Below are 16,312 nucleotides of genomic sequence, written 5' to 3'. Positions count from 1 at the left end.
TCGTCTGTCTCCACAGCCTTACGAAGTCGCTCTGGGCGCTCCATCATCAACGGGAACTGGGCGATCGACCGCCCGGGGAAGTACGAGGGCGGAGGGACGATGTTCACCTACAAGCGACCGAATGAAATCTCCAGCACTGCTGGGGAGTCTTTTTTGGCTGAAGGTCCCACTAATGAGATCCTGGATGTCTATGTGAGTTTGGGCGTTTTGGGGTTACCCTCTGGGTTTTGGGGCACCTATTGCTTCCAAGGTACACACACTAAACAAAGAAGCAACATGTCTTTGCCCGGGCTGGATAAAAATCACTTGAGTGAAGCCCGTTGGAGGGGCTCCTTCCAGTGCTTGGCACTGGTCTTTGATACTTATCCCTGAATGTTCGAGGCTCGCAGAAACCATAAACTCTACCAGGTGCCTTATTACCCTCGGAGTTTATGGACCCAGTAAAACCAATTTTACTTGTTGAACCGAATCAGAGGCAAACAAATCCCGTTTCATGAGCCCTGGAGCTCCTCCAGGCTCTTTCCTCCCAATGCTAATTTGGCATGTTTTCTTTTATGGCAAAAGAAAGAAAGTGCCAAGCGCAAAGCAGCCCGCGGGCTCAACCTTCTCAATTCCATCAAGGCAAATGGAGAAGGTACACTCCCAGCGACCCCAGCTTTAGCTATAGTACAAGTGCCCCGCTTCTCTCTCTCTCTCTCTCTCTCTCTCTCTCTCTCTCTCTCTCTCTCTCTCTCTCTCTCCTCTCTCTCTCACACACTCACTCACACACACACACACACACACACACAACTTTACCTGAAGCCAGAATATTCAACTGCCCAAGAGTTGTTTTTAATGGTCTTTTTTTAATAAAAAAAGAAAACTACTAATGGGTCCTGAGGCGTACAGTCTATAAAGTGCCTGTCTTGCAAGCATGAGAACCCGAGTTCCTGCCTCAACACCCATGTAAAAGATGGGTGTTGGTGACACATGTCACCCAAAACTATGGAGCCAGAAACACTCGGAGGATCCCTGGGACTCGCTGGCTGGCCAGCCTAGCCTAACAGGTGAGGCTTGGGCCCCAGTGAGAGACCCTGTCTCAGACAGCACTGGTGCTTAGCTCCTCCACACATGCACACACATGAAGCTACTGGAACCCGAAAGGATGAGGAACCAAAAGATGATGAGAAACAAAAGCTTAAGGTAAATACACAGATACCTACCAGCCCATGATGGTCTCCAACAGTGTTTGCTGTTTAGAAGTACCATCTCCAGCCCCACAGTTCTCATCTGTTCCTCTTGAGGGGTTGTAGGTTAGAAGCTACAAAAGTAAACCTTGTTTTACTTCACTTGGGTTGTTTTCTGTGAGTCATCCCCTTGGTTGGTAGACTCTGGGTAAATTTGAATGGTATCAGAGGTGGAGGCTCTGCCTGGGAGCGGCCTCCCATGGGTGGTCTCGGAAAGGTGACCAACAAGAACCTCATAAACAGTACCGGGCTTTCAGTGGCAGCATCGGGAGGGCAGAAGGGAAAACAGAATGGGTGCAAGGGGAACCGAGAGGGTGACAGGAGGCAGCAAGGACCTGCAGTCACACAGCTGTGTCCCTCAGGGGTCCCGTACTCAGCCCCATCTTTTCTGTAGTGCCAATGGGTTGGTCTTGCCTCCTGCTATGAGGAACTGAGTGCCCCTGGCATCTGCCTACCTCTGGGTGAGTGGCAGCGGGTAAAAACACATTCCACAAGCTGGGAGAAGGCAAGAGATGGTGGCATGAGCAGGAGGAACTGCTCTAGTGCAGACGTGACTTGCGGGGAGGGTACAGGCAGGGCAATAAGACCTCAAAAACCAGCCGCGACTTCCCCCTGTCCTCTTGATGGAGAAATTAAAACTAAGGCATCTAGAGACTGTGTCTGGGTTGTACAACTGCTCGGCGAGAGTCACTTTACAGAGCAGAAATATCAGCAAGGCAGTGTCCCCTTGCTTGGCTCCCGACTCTGTCGGTCATAGGTGTTAGTGCTATTGCTCCCGTCTTCCCATCCCCCTGCCCTCTGCCATAACAGCTGTGAGCATAGGAAGGCCTGGTAGAGCGGGATTACTCCTGTTGGCCTTGTTCACTTGGTTGTGCCTCTGTCCCAGACCTTTGCAGCCCACATAGCTTCCTGGTTGCCATCCTACTTACTTGTATTTTTATTGTTTGTTTGTTTATTTGTTTTTTTTTTTTTTAATCATTATTTCCTCAAAGACTATGACCTAGGCAGACTTATATTTTTCAATATGTGTTTTTGTTTTTGTTTTTGGTCAGGGTTTTGGTTTTCCACTCTATTTCATTATCGTTCTGGGGCTTTCTGTGAGTGAAAATTGAGTGAGCCCCAGGCAACCTACAAGGGAGAGGACTCAGGGCCAGGGTAGACCTTGAGCCAGCCAGCCTTGTTTGCCTCTGAAAAAACATTGAAGGGCCCTTGCTGTTCTAGGCTAGCCCTGCTCGAGAGATCTGTTCCTTGTTTGCTTGGCTCTGTGTCACCACCTAGTGCTCAAACATTTAGAGGCCACAGTTCCAAGCCCTGGCTGAAAGTGGCTGCCAGCCATGGCTTCTCCTAGTGTAGATCTCTCCAATTTGGGCTTTATAAAACCTTAACTTTTATCCTTCATAAGATCTTGGTCACTCACCCCCTTTTCTTCTGACCCATATTGACATAAAGTCTTTAAATCTTCAAGAGCAACTCACAAGAAGCCACTGGACGCAACCTCATCTAACGGGGATCAAGAACTTGCAAATTTAAGTACATAACCACTTACACTATCTAGACCCAGGCCAGCAGGAAAGGTGTGTGTGTGTGTGTGTGTGTGTTTGGGCTGTGGTAACACTGACTTTGTGTTCTCAGATGATACACCAGCAACCCAACCCAGGGGTCCACTACGAGTACGTGATCATGGGGAACAATGCCATCAGCCCACAGGTGCCACCGCACAGGAGACCAGGTAAAGCCTCTTGTTTTGCCATCAAGCATCCTGAGTCTCTTTCTCTTAAAGCGCTCTCTCTCTCTCTCTCTCTCTCTCTCTCTCTCTCTCTCTCTCTCTCTCTCTCTCTCTCTCTCTCTCCTCTTGTGGCCCCACCTTCTGGGCCCTGACCAGTGCAGAGAAAACCATGGCCACACATTTCAAGCTAATGGACTTGGCATCACAACGTGCTTCGCCATTTTGCGTCTCGCTGATGGGCTGTTTCGCTCACTTGATGCTAAGCCAGGGTTAGACATCCTGCCCCCACATCTCAGATGGTTGTGCTGGCTTCTGTTTGCTGCTATAGCAAATGACCTTCCAGCCGGCAGCCTAGAAAAGATACAGAGAGCGTTTCTTACAGTTCTGAAGAGGTCAGAGGTCTGAAAAAGGTTTCACGAGGCCAAAACCAAGGTGCTCCAGACAGAATCCATTCCTCTCCTGTTTTGCCTTCTTGAAACCTCAGCCTCCATGACTTCTGACCCCTTCCTCCACCCCAAAAGCTAACACAGCGCACACTTCAAGTCTCACCCCTCCTTGGGTTTCACTGTCCCATCTCCTCTGGTTCACCCGTCTCTTCCTATATAAGGGTGCCTGCAAACACCTCAGGCCTGGGTAGCTCCTTCCTGCCCACCTAAAACTGCTCTAAAATAGCACCAGGGCTGTAGACCCAGCAAGAGAAAGACTGGGGCTCAGATCTGCAGAGAGAACTTAATTGCCAGGTGGGCGTGGCAGCCCACCTGCAGTTCCAGCTCTCATTGGCTGAGGCCCACCCCCCACCCCCCACAGAGCAGGCATGCTGGCTACAGTGGCTGCAGCTGTGCACTCTGGGTTCAGCTGAGAGACCCTGCCTTGAGTCCAGTGAAGAGCAATCAAGGAGACTCAGGATATCAATCTCTAGGGCCTCCACGTGCATTGCACAAGTGCTCTTATCATGTATGCCCTCACATACATGTAAACACACGTAAACAAATGTACACATACTCAAAGAGAAGAAAGTAATAATAACATAAATTAAAACAAAACAAAAACAAACAAACAAAGCATCAGCCTTTAACTCCCTTTTCCTCCCAGAGGGAATCTCTCTTAACAGTGCAATGGATCTGCCACGCCCCTTTCTATTCAAATACAGTCTGCAGATAATCTGAGCCTTTGTCTACATACCAGGTATTATTGTTTGCAGCTAGTCAACTTAAAACCAGCCTAAACATCACGTTCTTCTGAGGTCGCCCAAACATTCCCTCTCAGGCCACCCAGAGGCCGTACACACATGATGGGTGTTCATGTGCACACATACATGCAGCAAGCATGAGGAAGGGCCCTGGGATCTAGGATGGGTTAAAGTGATGGCTGCAGCACTAACTCCACAGAGGCGCTCACAGGAGTGGCCTCATGGAGACTTCCAGCTTGTACTGGGGGCAAAGACTAGAGGGCAGGACCTGAGAGCTGAGGCCTAGTCTCAGCCAGATGTGCTCTGCTCCAGGGACATTGGGAGGTGCACACTGGGGTCCTTGGTGCTCAGGAAATGCAAAGCCTCGGGGCCCCATTGGTAATATCTCTGCCTGAAAAGGCCTTCTCTGCTGTGCCCTCGCCCTGCCCCTCCACTGCTGCTTGTGGGGACTCTGCTTTGTTCTTCCTGAGAACCCAGGTTTGTACTGTGCTAAGGGAGAGGCCTCCTCTAACCAAACAGCCTTCATTTTATCTGTCAAAATGAAAATAAGTGGGGCTGGCAAGATGGCTCAGAGAGGCTAAGAGCACTGACTACTCTTCCAGAGGTCCTGAGTTCAATTCCCAGCACCCACATGGTGGCTCCCAACCATCTGTAATGGAGTTTAATAACCTTTTCTGGTGTACATGAAAACATTGTGCTCATATACATAAGAAATAAATAAATAAATCTTTTCTTTTTTTTTTAAGCAAAAAAATCTAAGAGCCTAGCTACCTGTCAGACACGAAGAAGGGAAACACAAAGAGTTCCTGTATCTCAAAAGTGACCTGCCACAGGGAGCTGCACACATGTGTGTTCATGTGTGCACAAACCCAAGTCTTTGCATTTTTGATCACCAGATGTTCAGTTGTACCACCGTGTTAGAACATATCTATGTTGCATCCTTCTTTTATTTCATTTCATAATTGTGCTGTGATGGCCTTGAATTTTTACTGTCCATAGACATTGAAATCTGTTGTCTTGCTATTTCATAGAATATCTTAGTAAGCATATTTCTGTGCACAGCTTTAAGTAAGAGAATGAGAATGTGTGATAAATATTCTAGAAACTGCGTAAGTAGGTCAGAGAGTATGTGCGTTTAAAATTTGGAGCACTGATGCCAAACTGCTCTCCAAAAGTTGGCGTCTGTTTGCAAGCTCCGGCATAGTGAAAGAAGTTTATCTTCCAGCAGAGGACTTGGAGACTGAGCTTCCAAACTCTCTAACCCTTTAAGAGGTGAAAAGGAGTCGAGGGTCTCCTGGCCCATGTTTTCATAGGTGATACTTTCATTATGGGCCAACTTGGGAGGGTTTGTTTTGTTTTGTTTTGTCTTGTTTGATGATGGTGGTTTTGTTTGTTTGTTTATTTTTAGTATGGCTTTTGGCTGTTTGTATGTTTGTGAGAGAGGGACTGTCTTCCCACGGCCTTTGATTTTTTTTTTTTTTTTAAATGTATGACTACTCTGTTGTGTACCACATGTGTACCTGGTGTCCCAGGAGACCAGAAGTGGATGTTGGAGTTCCTGGCACTAGAATTATAAATGGTTGGGAGCCACCATGTGGGTGCTGGGAATTAAACCTGGGTGCTCTACAAAAGCAGTAAATAAAAAAAATAAAAATAAACTTAAAAAAAAAGCAGTAAGCGTTCTTAACCACTCCAGCCAGCCCCCTTCTTATTGATTTTTAACAATGTTTTAAATGTGAGAGAAATGAGTATTTCCTTTAAAAAAAAAAAAAAAATACCACTGTGATTTCAAATGGGCTCCTGTTGCATCTGTCCAGTGGCAAAGCTGTCTCTTTTTTCGTCCTTTTTCAACTCAATATCTAAAGGAATCTCACTTTTATGTGTGTGCTGCCTCTCCTAGGAGAGCCTTTCAATGGGCAGTTGGAAGCAGAAGGTAGAGGCCAGGAGGACAAAGAAGAGAAAGAGAAGAGCCAGGAGAAGGAAGACACACATGCTGTGGCCCCTGAGGTGTTCACCTCAGACTCCACACAGACCTTCCCAGTCAGGCATCCTGAGCGGTTCCCTTCCCACCGACCAGACAACTTGGTGCCCCCAGCACCACAGCCCCCCAGGCGAAGCCGGGAGCACAACTGGAAGCAGCTGGGGACCACAGAGTGCTCCACCACCTGTGGGAAAGGTAAGCCTGTGGGAAAGCCCCAACGAGGAAGATAAGGGAGGGGCACGGCAGAAGAGCCAGCCCCTCACCTGTATGAACCACCTGTGATATGACATGCCGTGTTAGAAGTTCCCAAGATAACCCACAGGCTCGTCCGGTAGTGGGACTTAAAGATTCAGAAGACTTGTGTCCACATCCCTGTTTAATCACAGCAGAAGAATACCAATTCAAGTGAGCAAGTGAGCAGATGGGCACATGGGCCAAGTCCAGGGAACCAGCTTTCCAGGTGTCCCCTTCCAGCAGAGCCACACAGAATCTTCCACCAGTGAACTGTGACAGTTCATGCTAAATACTGCCAACCAAAGATGCTCGCCAAAGCTTTGGTACACAGATGTTTACATAAGTATTCCACAGGCCTCACTCTAGCACCCCAGAGGTCACGTTGACATAGTAAACCAAGGCATCAAACACACAGAAGCAGCCATCCACGATCACACCAGGCCTTCATGGCTCAAGATCTCAAGCACAGAAAGCACTCAGGCAGAGTGGTACCATCCCCCAGGTTTGTGTCCCAACAAACACAGGCAATTAAAGTGGGGTGGGATGGCAGGGAGAGATGGCTCAGAGGTTAAGAGCACCGACTGCTCATCCAGAGGTCCTGAGTTCAATTCCCAGCAACCACACGGTGGCTCATAACCATTTATAATGAGAGCTGGTACCCTCTTCTGCCATGCAGCTGTATATATGCAAGCAGAGCACTGTATACATAACAATAAATAAATAAATCTTTAAAAAAAAAAAAAAAAAAAAAAGCCAGCCAGTGGTAGTACAAGCATTTAATCCCAGCACTCAGGTGGCAGAAGCAGGTGGATCTCTGACTTCAAGGCCAGCCTGGTCTACAGAGTGAGTTCCAGGACAGCCAGGGCCGTCACAGAGAAACTATGTCTCTAAAAACAAAACAGAACAAACAAACAAACAAACAAAACAAAAACACCCAGCACTTGAGCAACATAGATATGCCGAGCTGAGCTTTTCCTGTGGCTATATTGTCATCAATAATCAGAGACCACATCCACTTACTTCAGAGTCTAGGAGTTGACAAATCAAGTTTGTAGGTGGCTTGTGTGAATGCCACTCTCAAATCTAAAGATTTCGGGCGGGGGGGGGAGGGCAGGAAAGATCATATTTGGAGTTTTACACATTAGTTTTCATCTTCATCTGCCCCTGATAACAATTCTAATCCCAGATTCATCCAGTGTCCCAGCACAGTCAGCTAGACCTACCAGAGAAAAGTCCCCTACCTAACTATATCAGATGTATTAACTATTGCAAGAACGGAGCCCACATGCCAGAGGCAGCATGCGGCCTCTCCCCAAGGAAAAGGCAGATTGGAGTTGAAGAGAAAGATGGAGTTTCAGTGGAGCAAAACATGGCTGTAGTTTTGTATCAAGGTGACAACGTGTGAAGGCATCCATGTCAGGTCTAGACGGTAACACGGAACCAGGGTCCTTCCCTTAGCAACTCCAAAGTCCAGCGAGATGTGAAAGTGGTGTCTGGAAACCCTTGTATGAAGGCTGGACCCCTTGGTCTTCCTCAGTTTTAAGGTGACTTGAGGTCCACCTTGCAAGGAAACACCCCTGAGCTTCATAGTTGTAATCTTCTCCCTATAGAGGACCAGGGCATCTCACTCTGTTGTTGCCCTGAAATAGTCGTTCTCTGAGGAGATGTCACTATGGAAACAAAGCCTGTGCCCCGCCCCCAAGCTTTCTAAGGTTGTGTGATCCACCCCAGACTTAATGATTAGCATTTTTTTTTTCCCTCTTCAAGAGACTTGAATCTGGGCTGGGGAGATGATTCAGTGTTTTAGAACACTGGATGTACAAGCGTGAGGACCTAGGTTCAAATCCCAAAACCCAAGTAAAAGTTGGACACATCGGGGTTAGAGTGATGGCTCAGTGGTGAGGACCTGGGTTCAAATCCCAAAACCCAAGTAAAAGTTGGACACATCGGGGCTGGAGTGATGGCTCAGTGGTTAAGAGCACTGGATGCTCTTCCAGAGGTCCTGAGTTCAAGTCCCAACACCCATATGGTGGCTCACAACCATCTATAGTGTGATCTGATGCCCTCTTCTGGCATACAGGTGTACATGCAAAAAGAGCACTCATATACACAAAATAAATAAATAAATCTTTTTTTTAATTGGACACACAGCATAAACATCTATTATCTTGGCACCCTACAGAGAGATGGGATGCAGAAACATGAAAATCCCAGGAGCTCCCAAGCTACCTCTCCTAGCATATACAGCAGAAAACAAGAAAGAAAATCTGCCTGACACAAGGCAGAAAATGAGGACCAACATCCAAGGTTATCCTCTGATATTTATGTATATGAACACACACACGCACGCACACACAGACACACAGAGGGAGTCTTGGATCTGAGGGTATCTTTTTCAAAAGAGCCCTGGCCTAATAGCTTCTCGGACTAGAATTTAAAGGCTTTGATTCTCTGCATATGAAAGAGGGGCGGGAGGGCTGGGGTGGGTAAGTGGAGTTTTCCATGCCTTGACGATTTCATCTGGTGATTAGAGAGTGAACTTACAAGCTCTCACTCTTATTACACCCATTTTGTTGTGCTCAAACTGCATGAGCAGAGGGAATGTGGACTGAAGAGTGACTGAACTGCCTTCTATTGTAAGCTTGTCAGGGAAAACAAGATCCTGTAGCTGTGCCTTGACAGAGTCAGACAGCTAGAGATAATTCTGCCAAAAGGCCAAAATCATTTTAATAAGATTGTATCCAAGGCATTATAGAGATAAGCAGGGCGTCTCAGCACTGACAAGGGAAACTGAGATCCAAATGGACTATTTTCCAACTCTTCTGCCACTTATGAATTGGTGCGGTGCCCAGATATCTCAGATGAAACCCATCACTGTGTGATTTGCAATCCAGAGTGATGTGTGTAGGGGATTCTTCCCCCCACTCTGACTAGGGACCAGGCGATCTTGACCTGTGGGCATAGTGAGCCAAGAGCAGACAGTGTGTAACCCTGCCACGGCTCCCCAGGAGGGTGCTACGTGTTCATCCAGGTGGTCGTTCAGCAGGACTTTCTATAAGAGGCATGATGGGGAAACACTCTAAAATCACAGGTTCTGCTCGTCTGTGACTCTCCCCCTCCCCCCCCCCCTCCCCTCCTCTTCCCTCTTTCCCACCCCCTCCCCCTCCTCCTGCCTCTGTCTCCCTCCTTTACTATCCTCAGGCGTCTGACCAGCACACTCTTCTTCATCCTCCATGTGAGTCCCATTGTTGTGACAAAAAAACCTGACAAGAAGCGAAGGAAGGAGGGGTTTGCTGTGGGTCACAGTTGAGGGTACGGTCCATCATGGTACAAAGTCACCGCAGCAGAAGCTTGGAGCAGCGGGTCACACGGCACCCACAGTCAGGAAGCAGAGAGCCATGAATGCTTGCATTGGGCCTCCTTTCCCCTTCGTATTCGGTCTAAGACCCAAACCTGGGGAATGGCGCTGCCCATGGTAGGAGTGGGTCTTCCCGCCTTCTTTAACTTAATCTCGATATCCCCTCACAGACATGCTTAGAGGCTGGTCTCCTAGGTGGTTTTCCAAGGTTGTAATATTAACCGTCATATATTCCAAGCCCCAGGTTAGGCATCCCTTCTACTGTGGAGCCTGTCTGACTCTGCATGGTTCGGGTAAGGACTCTTGCTGGGGGACTCATAGCTGTTCAGGACACATTCCTCCATTGGCTGGAATGTCTCCCCGAGTTTCCACTTAACAGGCTCAGTGCTCAGCGTCATGGTGAGCACATGGTGTTTCTCTGTGAGAGCTCCTCAGCTGTTTCCTGGGTAAGTCCATGTATTGTTAGCATGTGTTAAATGTACAGTGTAAACTATCAGAAAAGGCACAAGAGTGGTGTTTATGTTCTTATTATTCTTGCCTTTTCCCACGCCCTGGGAATTTGCTTTTCTAAAGAATGTGAGCCTGCCAAAGGTTATATGCACCACGTGTGTAAAGTTCCCAAAGAGGCCACAAGAGGGCATCATATCCCCTGGAACTGGCATTATAGGTGGTTGTGAAACAACCATGTGGATGCTCGGAGCTGAACCAAGATCCTATGGAAGAGCACCACATACTCTTTAACTGCTAAGCCATCTCTCCAGTCCAAAGAATGCAAATTTATGTATCCAAATTAAATCATGTTTTCTTTTTACAACACACACACACACACACACACACACACACACACACACACACACACACCAGAACGTGAAGTATGAAATGTAGCGTTCACACGACCCATTTCAAATGTGTAGCCTCTACAAACCCACACCCATGTGTGCACACATATGCCACACTTGGCGTTTGCTGCTCTGAGTGCCTTAGGTGACATACACTTCTTTTCCTTGCAAACAGCACTGGCTCTGAAGCCAGAGAGTTTCTGAAGAGGTGCCTTGAAAATAAAGCATGAGTGGAGATGCGTTGTCCCCTCCTCTTCCATGTGACAAACAGCGAGAGCTGGCAAAGGCTTCCTTTGCTCCTTCAGGAAGCATTTTTTAAAAAATTTTAATTGTATTTATTTACAATTAATTAACTTTTATTTAATTAATTTTAGCTGCATTGGTGTTTTGCCTGCATGTATGTCTGTGTGATGATGTCATATCTTGGAGATACAGACAGTCGTAAGCTGTCATGTGGGTGCTGGGATTTGAACCCTGGTCCTCTGGAATAGCAGTCAGTTCTCTTAGCCACTAAGCCATCTCTCCAGCTCCTCCGGGAGGCATTTTTTTATGCTGTGCCATAATATTGTTTTCTACAGAGTGCCTGCTCAAGACCCTCACAATCAAGTTCACTTTGTTGCCGTTTTAATTAAGTTTATAGCTTTTGTCTTGAGCCACATTCATAGCTACCTTTGGCCACATGCAGCCCTTGGCCCATAGCATGGACACACCTGGAGACCTGTGCTCCATCAGTGTGATGGCAACAGATATTCAGGGCATGGGCAACGGGACACAGATAGATAGATACACAAAGCCTGTGGCTAAACTCAGTCCTCAGCACAAGTGACAAGTGTGCTGGCACTGTGTAGTCATCTGCTACATGATTCGGGTCCCTGCCCTTGAGAGGTCATCAACTGTCCCTCACAAACCCCCTCACAGACACCCTCCCCCACCCCCTATCCTCCCTGATGAAACTCACTAGACCTGTGCTTCTCACCTGTACATCTACCGTTTGGAAAATGCTTTCAGCAGTGTCCTACCAGCCAAGACTTCATCCTCTCAGGAAGGCCCCCAAGAGTGGCCCTTGATCACTACGGGGCCATCAGCCATCGTGCCCAGGCCTCTGCCAGTCTCCTGGGTTGGCTCTCTTGCTTCTTGTATTTCCATGTCTGGGGTGGCTCAGTTTTGTCTTGAGTCTTCTTTTGTCTAACTGTATAGTGTCTCACAGACCTCAACACTGTTCCTCAAGTTCTTCTTCCATTCCCAGCGTGTCATGCTTCTGTATTGATCAATATGGCTACGTGCAAGCCAGCACAACAATCTCTGGTTCATCCTGCTACCTGAAGCCCAGCTAGCATCTGCCCCACCACCCTGTCCTTGCTTGTTAGCAGCTAGAGGAATCATTTCATTGCAGTCTTGAACAATGGGAGAACTCCATCCAGGTGACATGCCAAGTGACAGTATCCCTTTCTGCAGATACTAAAGCTAATCCAAAGAAAGAAACCATTGCAATCACCAGAGGCAAAAGTTATAAAGCTGATATTTTTCTCAGCCTCGGAGAGACAAAGAGCCTCTGATCTCATTTATTTGGTACCTTTCCACGGAGCTGGACCATGGACAATGGGCCATGCATGTAAAAGTGGTCAAACGGGAGGGGAGGTAAGCAGTGGCCATCTGCCAGACAACCTCAAGCAAGACCCATCTTTCCAGGCACAGAACAATCCTACAGTATCCTATATCGTTTGTGCTAAATGTATTAGGTTTCCCCTTCTGTGAGTGCCAAGCAGTTGGGGTACCTTACTTTTGCTTTACAATCCACAAAGCTGTAAGTGGAAAACATAAACCCCGTGTGGTCTAGAAGGAAAGAAAAAGGCTACCTAAGATCTTTACCTAATCCCCTAATAGCTGAGTTTCAGAGGCACGCTGCGGGCTGTGGACCGAGTCTTATTCATTCTTGTGACTTAGCGCAATGTGCTTAATGTTGCTTGGATTTAATTTAAAACCATCTCCTGGGCTGGGGAGATGGCTCAGCAGTTAAGAGCACTGACTGCGCTTCCTGAGGATCCAGATTCAATTTCCAGCACCCACATGGCTGCTGACAACTGTCTGTAACTCAAGTTCCAAGGGATCTGACACTGGCTTCTGGGCTGTGGGGCCACTGCACAGATGTGGTGCATAGACATACTTGCAGCCAAAATATACATACACATAAAGAATAAATCAATCTTAAAACTTTTTAATAAAAATATATTCTATGTAAGGGATGTAGGCATGTTGGTGAGCAAAGTTTAATACCAAAAAGGGGGTGAGGGATTGCTATTAATTTTATAGTCACAACTGCTTTTAACTCAGCTGATAGCTGGACTTAACTGGAGCTTTTTGAACAGTGGCTTTGAGTTGTGGCTGTGTGTACATCTTTACTGCCACAGTGAGTTCAGCACACAATCGTCTCAGGTGTGAAACTCTCTTACAAGCTGTAATGTCTCTTATACAAGCTCCCTCTATCTCAGGGCATGACATGAGGCCAGCTTGAAGGATCCCTGATGTGTCACATCCCTGATGGATAACCCTGAGACACTTCTGTTAAAAGTAATGGCTGAGCTTGTGACTATCCCTTACTCTTAGCCTCTTGAACAGCCATGTGGCTGTACATCTGCAGCCATCCATTGTGAAGGGACATTTCTCTGACTAGAACAGAGTAAAAATTGGGTATAAACATAAGTGTTTAGAAAGCAGATCGAGCCGGATGGTGATGGTGCACGCCTTTAATCCCAGCACTCAGGAGGCAGAGGCAGGCAGATCGCTGTTGAGTTCGAGGCCAGCCTGGTCTACAAAGTTAGTCCAGGACAGCCAAGGCTACACAGAGAAACCCTGTCTCAGGAAAAAGAAGAAGAAGAAGAAGAAGAAGAAGAAGAAGAAGAAGAAGAAGAAGAAGAAGAAGAAGAAGAAGAAGAAGAAGAAGAAGAAGAAGAAGATGAGGAGGAGGAGGAGGAGGCAGATTGATGCTCTGTCACTTCAGAGGTGACACTGAAAACAGTCGTAGGTTCCCCTAGAATCTAACACCTCCTCAGCTGTGGGCTTTTTAACTGGATTTATATTACCACAGATGGAGTCCCTGTAGGGAGCAGTTAATAATAGGGGTGGGAGGGTGAGAGTGTAAGGAATCAGAACACACTATGTATATGAATAAAACTGTAATAGAACAAATTTAATGAAAGATTTATTCAAAGGAACTTTAAAAGAAAAGAGCCTTCATGGTACGATTATAGTGAGTTACAGTTCTTTAAAAAAAAAAAAAAGTCTGACCAGTTAGAAGCACAGATAAGCATAGTTTTAAATTAATTACAATGCTCACCCCCTCCTCCCCCCCACCCCTTCATAATGACCTCCTGTAACACTCAAGTTCTGGCAGCAGGTGGCAGCAGAGAGAAAGACAAACAAATTGAGACCTAGAAATTTTACCCTTAACTGGCTTTTTATAGGAAATAGTTTGCCATATTAAGGCAATGAAACTAGCCTGTGCATTCAAAACAAAAACATAAAGCAGTTACTAGCTTTCTAGAAAAGCACTGCAAACTCAGACCTCTGTTAGGTGCTGAGGTTAGTGAGATGAACCAGAACTACCTGGTACCCAGGACGCACTGCCCCATGGGAAGCGGGCAGACGGCTGAGAAGCCCAAACTTCAGTGTTAGATCTGTGAGTGTGTCACAACGCTCTCTGTAAGTCTTGACTCTCCTCTTGTACTCACACCTGGCTAGTGGGCCAGTGCCAAGCCTGGCCATTTCTCCATTCACAGCTAGACACTCCAGGTCGCTTTCTCTCTGAAACCTCCTAACAGTCTTGGGAAAGTTTCTGTTTGTGCCCATCCTCTGCTCACTCCATCGACAGTGAGCTCTTTCACCGTCTCCGTGTGTGTGTGTGTGTGTGTGTGTGTGTATCTATTGCACACCCATAGCCCCCAGCAGAGCTCTGTGCAAACACGTTAGAGGGGTGTGAGACTTGACGTCTCTAGTCCTGCATCGTCCCTTCATCAACACCCAGATGCCTGAGCATCTTCACCACAGCCCAGCATCCCAGGGCGTGGGCCAGCCTTCAGGCATCTCCCTTGTCATTCCAGGATCGCAGTACCCTATCTTCCGCTGTGTGCACAGAAACACACACGAGGAGGTTCCCGAGAGCTACTGTGACTCCAGCATGAAGCCGACCCCAGAGGAGGAGCCCTGCAACCTCTTCCCCTGCCCAGCCTTGTAAGACACCTCCCTGGCTAGGGCACCTCGGTCGACAGCTATAAGATCTTAGCTGAGTCTTTTAACCCCATATAAATTTGATGCGCAAAAACTGACGGGAACTGTGTGAGATCCAGACCACTTAGCAAGCCTGCCTGTCTCTCTGGAAGAAGTGGGGAGCTGATGGTCTGTCGCAAGTCATCAAGCTTATCCGGGAAGCCCATCCAAAAAAATGGGGGAGACTGTAGGAATGAGAACCCAGTGAGGCAGCTTGTAGGTGAGTTGAGCATACAGACAGATGGTGCCAAGGTCGCCTAGAGGAGCCAGGAAATATGTCTGAGAGAGGTTGGCAGAGGGTTATGGAGTGATAAATGAGACAGTCTTAAATAGGCTGGGACAGCGTTTTTAAAGGTCAAGGCTTGATCTTTAGAGTAAAGGAAAATATAACTTTTATCCAAATACATGCTGAGCACGAGAGCATGTCTCACTCAATAATCGTCATGATTAGAGCAGGGAACTAGTGGATGGTAGAGGATGCCTCAAGTGAGATCTCTTGGCTCCTAAGTGAGAGTTATAGGGAAATTAAGTTAATCTGGGGGTGTCGTCGAGGGGTTCTGCTTGGATCACTACATAGACGTCATCTGTACCTTCTCTTTCTATAACCGTATACAGAAAGACTCTGAGCAATCTGGTCACAGTAAATAGCATCCCCAAGAGGCTCCCTTATAGTCACATAACCTTTAGGCATGGCTCTGAGAAGAGGTCCTCTCCCCACCCCCCTACCCCTGCCTCCAGTAATTTTGCTGTGTGTTCCTGTTAATTGATCTTCTTCCCTCTCTGACCCTCCCACCCAATCCATTCCATGAACCAGCTGGGACATTGGAGAGTGGTCCGAGTGCAGCAAAACCTGTGGCCTGGGCATGCAGCATCGCCAGGTCCTATGCCGCCAGGTATACGCCAACCGCAGCCTAACGGTGCAGCCCTACCGCTGCCAGCATCTGGAGAAGCCAGAGACCACCAGCACCTGCCAGCTCAAGATCTGCAGCGAATGGCAGATTCGGACCGACTGGACCTCGGTACGGGACTCCCTCCCTCCCCCGCACTCCGATCCCCACCACCACTTTCCCACCTCCTCCTGTTAGGACCTATGATGCATAACCCTTGGGTAGGGTGGGGAATGTTTGCTGGATTGGCCTATCTGCAAAAACAGTTCAGGCCAACAGCTCAGTAGAGTTCAGGCTAGTGTGCATGGCCTATATCCAGGCTCATGGGTCAACCTATGTGAGCTCTGTGCCTGCAGACTTCACCTGCCCTATCTATTAAGAGTAAGTTAGCAACTCCAAGCAGAGCCAGTGTTGTGCTTCCATCCTGGAGATGGAAAGACTGAGGCCCAGAGCAGGCCACTAAACAGGATTCTATCCGAGAAGGTTCTTAGAGGACTGGGCCATGGAGTTTGCCCATGATCATTTCCTCTCCCAAGAAGTACAGGCATTGCAGGGGACCCAACAATACGGGGTCCTTCTCCTCATGTCATCAGTTGAGGGTCGGGTGAC

The 16,312-nt window shown here is 47.6% G+C and overlaps 1 protein-coding gene across 1 annotated transcript in view; it reads left to right on the top strand.

Annotated features, from left to right (window-relative positions):
- Positions 1 to 16,312, top strand: part of Thsd4 (thrombospondin type 1 domain containing 4) — a 176,484-nt gene that overhangs the window by 144,069 nt on the left and 16,103 nt on the right. Inside the window, exons 3-7 of the mRNA XM_051156574.1 lie at positions 17 to 192; positions 2,859 to 2,955; positions 6,042 to 6,317; positions 14,651 to 14,780; positions 15,631 to 15,835. Coding sequence (XP_051012531.1) covers positions 17 to 192; positions 2,859 to 2,955; positions 6,042 to 6,317; positions 14,651 to 14,780; positions 15,631 to 15,835 — 884 coding nt within the window. The remainder of the gene's footprint in view (positions 1 to 16; positions 193 to 2,858; positions 2,956 to 6,041; positions 6,318 to 14,650; positions 14,781 to 15,630; positions 15,836 to 16,312) is intronic.

The sequence above is a fragment of the Acomys russatus genome, chromosome 14 (genome assembly GCF_903995435.1).
Source record: "Acomys russatus chromosome 14, mAcoRus1.1, whole genome shotgun sequence".
NCBI classification, from domain to species: Eukaryota; Metazoa; Chordata; class Mammalia; order Rodentia; family Muridae; genus Acomys; species Acomys russatus.
Note: the sequence above shows the minus strand (reverse complement) of the source record. Positions and strands in the feature narration are given on the sequence as shown.